The 10025-nt window shown below is 45.0% G+C and overlaps 1 protein-coding gene and 1 pseudogene across 1 annotated transcript; both read left to right on the top strand.

Annotated features, from left to right (window-relative positions):
• The first annotated feature begins 2814 nt into the window (after nucleotides 1–2814).
• On the top strand, nucleotides 2815–5433 carry LOC103994028 (putative receptor protein kinase ZmPK1). Its single transcript, XM_009414289.3, has one exon. The coding sequence runs from the start codon at nucleotides 2874–2876 to the stop codon at nucleotides 5304–5306; it is 2433 nt and encodes an 810-aa protein (XP_009412564.2). The 5' UTR covers nucleotides 2815–2873; the 3' UTR covers nucleotides 5307–5433.
• Nucleotides 5434–5899: 466 nt separating this feature from the next.
• LOC135644458 (digalactosyldiacylglycerol synthase 2, chloroplastic-like) lies at nucleotides 5900–9756 on the top strand (annotated as a pseudogene).
• The last annotated feature ends 269 nt before the right edge of the window (nucleotides 9757–10025 follow it).

The raw sequence follows: 10025 nt of genomic DNA, 5'->3' as shown, positions 1-10025 counted from the left end.
ACGAGCTATCTCCTCCTAAGATAGGTCCACTAATGATGATGTTAATTTGTCTCTCTATCAACCGCTAAGGTCGAGGTGAAGATTCTCAGTGCCTTTGGATGAATCACCGAAGGTGTCCCCGACGTAGGAGCTCTTCAATATGCTCTTTCAAGTCACAACAATCCTTCATGTCATAGTTGTAATCATAGTGGAAGTTTAATATTTGGATCTATTTCTTTTCGCTAACATGGTCTTTTATTTGTAAAAAAACTTCAATTCTAGTCATATTCAGATATGTTAGCTCAAACCTTGGGTGAGGCAACTCGGGTTGTTCATTTCTCCTTCGCTATGGTGATCTTAAGGTCGGGACGACTTGTAGTCGCTCTTGTCTCATCCTTTTGCATGACACCTCATACTTATCTGAGACTATTGTCTCGATGGTGATGTATTAATTGACCCTCTAAAGTATCTCTAATAGCATCGTTGGTGGCCTCTCTACCAATGACTAGAAAAGATAAGAACTTAAATCACATCATGAAGGCCTATATTACGAGCGATGGATGGGCATCTTCCATGTCTTGGATTTTGTTAGTGAACCGAGCGATAAAGTCTGAGAGCATTACCTCCTCCCCTTGTCTAAGTCTGAGGAGCATTACCGTTGATAGCCTCGGGCACATATTCCTAAGAAAGTGAAGCTCAAACTCTCTTATGTGCTGAACAAAAGAATTGATAGAGAGCAACTTTAGACAAGTGTCTCAATTCTCGTATCGAGTCTCTTAACGTGGTTAGGAAGACGCAACACATTAGGGCGTTTAAAGTATTGTACAATGACATTTGAGTGCGAAAAGTGATAATATGCTCCATCAGGTTGGTACTCCCATCAAATACCTCCAACGACGGGAGGCAAAAGTTCATCATGATTGGTTTCTCTTAAATTTTCTAGGTGAATGAGGACCGACCTGAGGTGGGGTTGATTAGTGCTTCCCCTTTGGATTGTTAAAACTCTCATCTTATCTCCTCCAAGTATCGATATATCTATCATAGTTAGATTCGAAGGGAATCATCCATCGAATCTGCCCAATTGTGCCTTGGATTTAGGTAAGGTAGAGTGGTGGTGTGGTCCACTAAACTCCATGGTTGAGAGTGAAGTGTCTCTTTTGGCTGGTGGTTCGGTGGGTATTGAGCATTATTAGGATGTCAACACTATGTTAGGTGTGGGAACCTTGATGGGCACCCATGCCGACGGTGGTTGAGCTATTGACTACAATTAAACTAGTGGCATTGCCTATTGGATTAGCTAGGTCAAAAGTAGAGTGATGGCTTGTATTGTGCTCATTAGCGTATGCACTTGTTAGATGAGGTTTAAGAATAGTTCAATAGGGATGAATAGGTGGCTCGGGGTCGTCCATAAGAGTGAGAAACCTAGGTTATTAAATAGGTGCTAATATTACATCGATATTTACATCGAGGTAGATGCGTTCATATAAGTCAAGGGTGGCTATTGCCCCCTTGAGTGAAAGTACATGGGTCGGGGGCAGAGCCTCCTCACTTGAACGTTCATTGAGAAGGTTGGCGGACGATCATTCCTACGACACTGAGCCCTCCTTCTAATGCCAAAATAATGAGGGAAGAAGTTATTGACATCTTGGTCAGCTCGATGTAGTCCGAACCTATATGCGTAGGGTTGCCTAAGGTGCCTCTAAAGTGAAAACGTCAAGCTCCCAAGGTGCCACCTATACGAAGACCGAGGTTGAGAGAAGTTTCCTGACTCGATCTCTATGATGCCCAAGTGAGTAGTCCGATATGTTTTAGTATGGACGCGAGTAGTTCAAAGAAGTCCATTCCTCGTTATCATAATGAAGATGAGCTTTTATAGCTAATCTCAACGGGATAGACTATTTCATAAAATATTTTATAGGAAAATTATTTTTAATCGTTTCAATAATTCCTTTTTGGCCTCTTGTCTACGTGGATAATAAGAGAGCCTTGAACTGTTTATCTTGAAATTGCTTTTGAACTCTTATCTACGTGTGCAAGCGAGTAAAAAGTGACTTGAACTTTTACTCCTATGGAGGACTCTAAGTAGCGATTATGTCGGATGATGATTAACTGACATGAATTATAAAACTTGGATTAGGTTTATTGATTAGACCAAAGAAACCACATCATTTGCTTTGTCGATTGAAGATAATTTCTGAGTGAATGTGTTGTTCTTCTTCCAGCGAATCAAACTTTGGCAGCTTGTGAATCTTAAATCGAATGACTGCTGTTATTCTATGGTGGCTCCAACTTACGAATAGAGAATTTTAAATTGAGAGACAATTCTGAACTAAACTTGTCATCATTTAGTTATGGATCAATTCAATATTTGTGACAATACGAGACTAAATCATCTTTTCCTATCCTTATTTTATACATGAACATCTTCTCAACATTTTTCTTTTTTCTTTTACAGTTAATAACTCTCCCCTTCCTTATTCTTGTGAGGCTCATCTCCCTTTTATTAGTAATAAATGATCATAAGATCTATTACTATCACTTAGACTTGATCTGATATCAATCTAATATGTTGGAAGTCGGTCTTATAAACCTTCACAACGGGGGATTGATTATTCTTAGCCCCATTTTCGACCTCATATATTTTATCGGCTGACGTGCAAGTCGGCAATCCTAGCAAAGGGTCAAGTCCAAGTCAACTCACGTTCTGCGGTCTTTATGGCTGACGTTTAGTGCTCATCGATCGTCATCTAAACTTGATGTTTTCCAAACGATGGTTGGTTCATCACGTCAGAAGACGACGTATATGATGCATACACCATAAAAGAAACTCTTGATGGAAGGGAGGAAAGAAAAAGAGAAACGTAGGGAAGGCAAAAATCTTCGACTTGTGCAGTATGAAGAGACTCTCTCGTCCCTGCATCCTCGCTGCTCTTTTGGTCGTCGTCTCCACGCTTCCTCCCTTTTGTTCGGCCCTTCGCCGGGATTCTCTCACCAGAGGCTCATCGCTCTCCGTGGAGGACGACACCGACATCCTCGTCTCGCAGGACGAGTCCTTCGCCTGCGGCTTCTACAAGGCTGGCTCCAACGCCTACGCCTTCTCCATCTGGTTCGCCAACTCCGCCAACGCCACCGTCGCCTGGACTGCGAACCGCGACCAGCTCGTGAACGGGCGCGGCTCGAGGATCACGTTGCGCAGGAGCGGGCGCCTGGCGCTGACGGACTTCGACGGCACGCTGGTGTGGAGCAGCAACACCAGCTCCGGCTCCGCTGACCGCGCGCTGCTGCTGAACACCGGCAATCTTGTGGTGGTCGATGCCGACAACACAACTCTGTGGCAAAGCTTTGATTCCCCCACCGACACTCTCCTCCCCATGCAACCCATCACCAAGAGCACGCCGCTGGTCTCCGCGTCCGCTTCGGGTTTGCTTTCGTCTGGCTACTATAGGTTCTACTTCGACACGGACAACGTCCTCCGCCTCATCTACGACGGGCCGGACTTTTCCAGCATCTACTGGCCTAATCCCATGTACAATGTGTGGGTGAACGGTCGAACCAGCTACAACAGCACCAGGTATGGTGTTCTTGATGAGATGGGGCATTTCTACGCCAGCGATCAACTGGAGTTCAATGCATCTGACTACGGCCATGGGATCACAAGGAGGCTAACTCTGGACTACGACGGCAACCTTCGAGTCTACAGCCTAAGCAAGCAAACCAGGACTTGGTCGGTGTCATGGCAGGCGGTTCTGCAGCCCTGCGACGTGCACGGCACCTGCGGCCGAAACGGGCTCTGCGTCTACTCCGCCAGGGTGGGATGTACCTGCCCACCCGGTTTCGAGGTGAACGACCCAAGCGACTGGAGCAAAGGTTGCAAGCGCAAGCACAACATCAGTTGCCATCCTCACCAGAATCGGTTCTTGAGGCTTCCCTATACGGATTTCTGGGGGTTCGATCTCAACTACACCAGTGGTCTTTCGTTGGGGGAGTGCAGGAAGATCTGCAGCGAGGACTGCTCGTGTGAAGCTTTCGGGTATAAGCAGGGATCAGGAGAGTGCTATCCCAAGACCAGCCTCTTCAATGGCAGATCATCTCAGAGCACCGGCAACACCATCTACATGAAACTCGCGAGAAACGTAGGAGAACACTCGCGATACCCTGTGATACCAGCGGCGGCTGAGGAACCTGCTTGCAATGGCACCAAGGTGCAACCTTTGGCGGGTCAATCCGAGTTGCGTCGTAAAGCGGGTGGAATGACCAAGTGGGAGTACTTCTACGGGTTCGTCTCGGCGTTCTTCGCGGTAGAGGCTCTCTTCATCGCATCTGGTTGGTGGTTCATCTTCAGGAGGGAGAAGAAGCGGAGCTCGACGGACGAGGGATACCAGGCGATATCGAGCCAGTTCCGGAGGTTCACGTACGCAGAGCTGAAAAGAGCCACGAGGGACTTCAAGGATGTTGTCGGAAGGGGAGGTTCCGGAGCCGTCTACAAGGCGGCCTTGGACGACGAGCGGGTGGTGGCGGTGAAGAAGTTGGAGGACGTGATTGAAGGAGAGGAGGAGTTCAAGGCCGAGCTGAATCTGATCGGGAGGATATACCACAAGAACTTGGTCAGGATGTTCGGCTTCTGCTCCGAACGCTCGCACAGGCTCTTGGTCTCCGAGTTCGTCGAGAATGGTTCCCTGGACAAGGCTTTGTTCGGCGGTGGCGCCACCGGTAGATTACTACGGTGGAGCGAGAGGTACCAGATCGGAGTGGGCGTGGCCAAAGGATTGGCGTATCTGCACCACGAGTGCCTCGAGTGGGTCATCCACTGCGACGTGAAGCCGGAGAACATCCTGTTGGACCAGGATTGGGAGCCAAAGATCGCAGACTTCGGGCTGGCGAAGCTGTTGAACAGAGGCGGAGCAGGCTCCAACCCATCGAGGATTCGAGGGACGAGGGGGTACATCGCGCCGGAGTGGGCGTCGAGCCTTCCCATCAACGGGAAGGTGGATGTGTACAGCTACGGGGTGGTGCTCCTGGAGCTGGTGAAGGGGGAGAGAGTCTCCAACTGGGTGGCGGACGGGGTGGAAGAAGAGGTGGGCCTGGTGCTGCGGAGGACAATCATGACGCTCAAGGCGGAGCTGGAGAGCGGAGAAGAGGCATGGATCGGCGAGTTCGTAGATCACAAACTGGAGGGGGAGGTAAATTGGAGGCAGGCCATGGTGATGATGGAGATCGCGTTCGCTTGCGTGGAAGAGGAGAGGAATCGAAGGCCAACCATGGATTCGGTGGTGCAGATGTTGCTCTCATGTGATGATGAGATCCCGTCAGGTGGCCGAGACATGTAGCAAGCCATAATCAGTAAAGGACCTTAAAACGAGTCCCTAAATAGATGATAGATGATAGATGATGATGATTGTGTAGGTTTCAGAGCATCGATCCTAGGAAGAAAGAATGCTTGAATCCTTAATCTAAAAGAACGTATAGAAATATGTATTATCAAAGAAACATCATGCAACAAGCTATCAGATTGCCGTGAGGAGAGAGATCAAATTATCTCGTGACTCTAACACCGACAACCCCTGTTCCTGTCTCCAGCTAATGCCAAAAGCGTACACCTACGTTTTACGAAACAACCCACAGCGACAGGCCAAGAACCGCCATGGCGGTGGCTCGCCATCCCTGTCTTTCTTTGTCCACCGCCGTGGCCGCTAGGGTTTGTGCCTTGTTGACTGACTTGAAATTAGGTTCACTTATTAATCACCACTTGTTTTACCCTACTCGTTTTCCCTACCTGCTTTTTTCCTTGTAGTGGGGAAGCCGGCCCCGCTACTTGGTCGAATCACGAAGCAGGCCAACTACCAGTCTTGCCTACTCCACTCCGCGTTGGGGACGGTGCCTCGCCCTTGAATCGTATCGTATATTTATCGCACGGTGCCGGTTTGTTTTTCTTTTCCCATCTTCTTCTCCCTCTTTCCACGGCTTCCTCTCTCTCTCTCTCTCTCTCTCTTCCTCAGAAGAAGATGCGGAGAGGTAAGCTCTTTTGTCTCTGTCCTCCCTCTCCTTCATTTTCAAGACAATGTCCTTCTAGGCCAAATGCGTTGCAGATTCAAGGAACGATCTTCAACTTTTGTGTGTGTGTGTGTGTGTGGATATTTCCTTTCTTAGCTGACCTGATTGAAGAATCGATATTTTTCGTTTGCATCATTCTATAGAATTCGTAATTGCTCGTTCCTCGCTGCTGCTTTTCTTGTGATTTGAATTTCTTTACCTGCATCCGTCATGCCGCAACAAAAGGAGACAACGATGAACGATTGTCATGAATTTGGGGTGTAAAAGATTTTGTAGGTATTATCGATAAGCGATGATTTTGAGCACATTTCTTTTCTTTTTCCCTCACTAGGGCATCAACCATCGCATGAACATCCCTCCTTTTCTTTTATCTTTCTTGTTCTTCATTCAGGACCCCTTCTTTTGCCCCTGCTCAAAGTACCAGAATTATGCCACCTTAAATAAAGATGATTGCAAACACTCAATCATGTTCTTTCTTTCAAAGTGCCTTTTGAATTGCAATGATAATACATCAAGTGCCATATCTAGTAGACGAGTGTTCTACTAAATCGATCACATTAGTATAAATCTTTTGAGTGGGTGAGCAAGCTTGAGGATTTCATCGCCTTGATATTTGGTATGTAGTTGCTCGGCCATGATAATTTGGTGGATTAGTAACTAAAAGTGTAGACCTGTACTTAGCGAGGCAGGCATATACCATGAATCTTGATTACTACTTTAACACGAAGACTGTTGTCACCACAACTACTTTAACCAAAGGCATTGGAATGACGATGCAAATACTCTGTGGCATGATATTGAGTCTACTAAGAAGGCTTTCCTCATATCTACTTATTGTAGAGCTAATAATCAAACCAGTATCAGAGCTTGGAACAACACTGGGATTGTCTGTATTTAATTTTGTTTTTATGACTTGTATCAGTTCTGTTATAACCTAGACAGGACATATCGATGACATTGTGGTTACCAAAGTTTAAAGGCAACCAGATTTTAGTCTTTACATTTAATATACTGTAGAATGGCCCAGCATTCAGAAATTGAGCATCTTCTTCCCTATCCCGCATTTGATACAAATGTTGGTACACTTGTTTTCTAATTTCTGATTCTTTTGTTTTATTAACGAAAGCGGGTGGTAACAACTCCTGTTTTCATCAAAAGAAAATTTATCTAAACATCTTTTGCTCAAAAGGGTATATCTTTTTGTAACAATGCACCTTCTCATACTGAAATGCAGCTCGGGCTTGAGGTGCTGTTACCATCCCTCGCTTGGCTGCATTGCCACAAGTGTTAGAGTTGACATTCATTCAGTAAATAATATCTAGTGACTTGATGGCTCGGAAGAAGCATATTGCAATCTTCACAACTGCCAGCCTGCCCTGGATGACTGGAACTGCTGTCAACCCTTTGTTTCGTGCTGCTTACCTAGCGAAGGATTGTGACCGGGAGGTCACTCTGGTAATTTCTTGGCTATCAATGAAGGATCAACTATTTGTATATACAGATAAAGTCAACTTTAGTTCAACGGAGGAGCATGAAGCCTATGTTCGTCGATGGCTCCAGGAGAAGGCTGACGTTGTTTCAGTGTTTAAGATTACATTTAATCCTGCCAAGGTAAGATATGCTGAAGGCAATCATTACTCTTTACCTGCTTTAAATATATATATCGGTGGGCTGCAATATTGTCATCAGCTTCAGTGACGTAAAAGTTACCTTAGACTTTATAATCAGCATTCTTCTGGTTTATGATACAGGCTGCCAAATTGCTGTGAAGAGTGGTTTAAATGGGGTTCCATCCACATGATATAGATAAAACTTCATCACCCTTTTTGCTTACTAAAAGATTGTTTGCGTTGCTTTTTCTAGAACTGCAGTTCTCTAAAGAGAAAAGGAGCATTCTACCTGTTGGGGACATTACCGAAACTATTCCCGATGAAATGGCCGAGATTGCTTTTCTCGAGGAGCCAGAACATCTTACATGGTACCATCATGGTCGGAGATGGAAAACCAAGTTTTGGAGAGTCATAGGTGTTATTCATACTATTACTTGGAATATGTGAAGAGAGAGAGAAAATTGGGCAGATTCAAGCCTTTTTGTTGAAATATATCAACAGCTGGCTTATTCAGATCTACTGCCACAAGGTTAGTGTGTTGCAAGAAGAATCATGCGTGTTTGTTTAAGTTTATCTTGTCTCTGTGACTGGTCTATTGATTATTACTTACAAACAGAAGAAAAAGAACTTGTCTTTGGTTCTAGCGGACGTTGATGAACTTGTACACCTATCCAAGCTCGTAGAGTAACTGACTGCATCAAAATTTACCTATGATAGCTTTTTGTTATCGCAGGTTGAGGTTATCATCTGCCACCCAACATCTCCCAGGGTCCACCATCTCTAATGTCCATGGTGTAAACCCCAAATTCCTTGAGGTTGGGAAAATGAGGCATGAGCTAAAACATGAAGGTCAAATAGCCTTTCCGAAAGGTGCCTACTTTATTGGAAAGATGATTTGGAGTAAAGGCTACAGAGAACTCTTCCAACTACTATCAGATCACCAAAATGAATTATCTGATTTACAAGTAGACTTGTACGGAAATGGAGAAGACTCTGCTGAAATTAAAAGAACTTTCAGTAAGTTTGAATCTGGGTGTCAGAATTTATCCTGGCCGTGATCATGTGGATTCTTTTTTCCATGAGTAAGCCAAGCCCTCAATTTCTGATTTTTATCATATGTTGCTTCTTCCATTCTACACATTCTGTAGTATAATTTCTCTTTTCTTTTGGAGGTATGCAGTAGAGCTAGTCTGATATTTCTTATATCTCTTCAATATGTTTTAAATTCTCTCATAATCATATTTGCTTTTAAAAGTTGAGAAATGAACAAATCAAGAGTACCTAATTCTCTGTTTGTATGTTGATCTTCCATTGGTCTCAGCTACAAGGTGCTTATTAATCCAAGCACTACAGACGTCATTTGCACGACAACAGCAGAAGCACTGGCCATGGGGAAGATTGTTATCTGTGCCAACCACCCTTCCAATGAATTCTTCAAGCAGTTTCCAAATTGTCACACGTACAATACAAACAATGAGTTCGTGAAATTAACTCTAGCAGCTCTAGCCGAAGACCCTGTGCCCCTAACGGATGATCACAGGCATGCGCTGTCCTTGGAGGCAGCCACAGAGAGATTTGTCGGGGCTGCAGATCTAAATGAGGCCACCCAGGAGAAAGCACTTGCCTCTCCTCCGCCTTTCATGCCAATTTCTTCGGATGACTGGAGCAGAAGTGTAGAGGAAGCATCTGCATACCTGCACAATACTGTTTCTGGAATCGAGGCTGCACGCTGTCTTTGGTGCAATTCCTGAGACTTTGCAACCTGATGAGCAACTGCGCAAGGAGCTCGGCTTGGTTTCTTCAGAACGTAAGCTCTTTTTGGGACATCAAATCTGCTGCTCTCCATGCACTTCTGCCTACATTGCTATCAATCAATTAGAACATGGCCTGGCATGGTCGCGGACGATTGTGTCACTCTTCAAGTCCTTGCAAGGTAATGCAATTGCTAACAGGCAATATATTGTTGTTACTATACGACACATTAGCGTAGTTCATGTGGACTGTCATGCTTCTTATCCGTCCGAATTTTTCTCACTGTTGAATTGGACGTTTTCAAGATGTATACATTGATGTTGATCACAAAAGTAAGTATAATCTGAGAGCGAACACTTGGGCACAGTGAATATTATTTGTTTGCTCTTATATATATATATATATATATATACTTGGACACTTGGGCACTTTGGACCTGCATTTTGGATTCTTGTCTACACGAGCTGGCGGGCAGATGGTGACTTGGATCTTTTCTCCCATCGAGGATTTCATATGACGGTTACGTGACGGATGATGATTAGTTGATATTGTATTTCTTATCATTTGTCATACCCCCATGACGTGCTTCATAGCTCTGCGAGAGGGGTTAGAAGTGCGACATTTAGTTCATTC

This window comes from Musa acuminata, chromosome BXJ3-8, assembly GCF_036884655.1.
Source record: "Musa acuminata AAA Group cultivar baxijiao chromosome BXJ3-8, Cavendish_Baxijiao_AAA, whole genome shotgun sequence".
NCBI classification, from domain to species: domain Eukaryota; kingdom Viridiplantae; phylum Streptophyta; class Magnoliopsida; order Zingiberales; family Musaceae; genus Musa; species Musa acuminata.
Note: the sequence above shows the minus strand (reverse complement) of the source record. Positions and strands in the feature narration are given on the sequence as shown.

Excerpts from the sequence above, each read along its gene's own strand:
- LOC103994028 (XM_009414289.3), top strand. The coding sequence starts at position 2,874 with ATGAAGAGACTCTCTCGTCCCTGCATCCTCGCTGCTCTTTTGGTCGTC.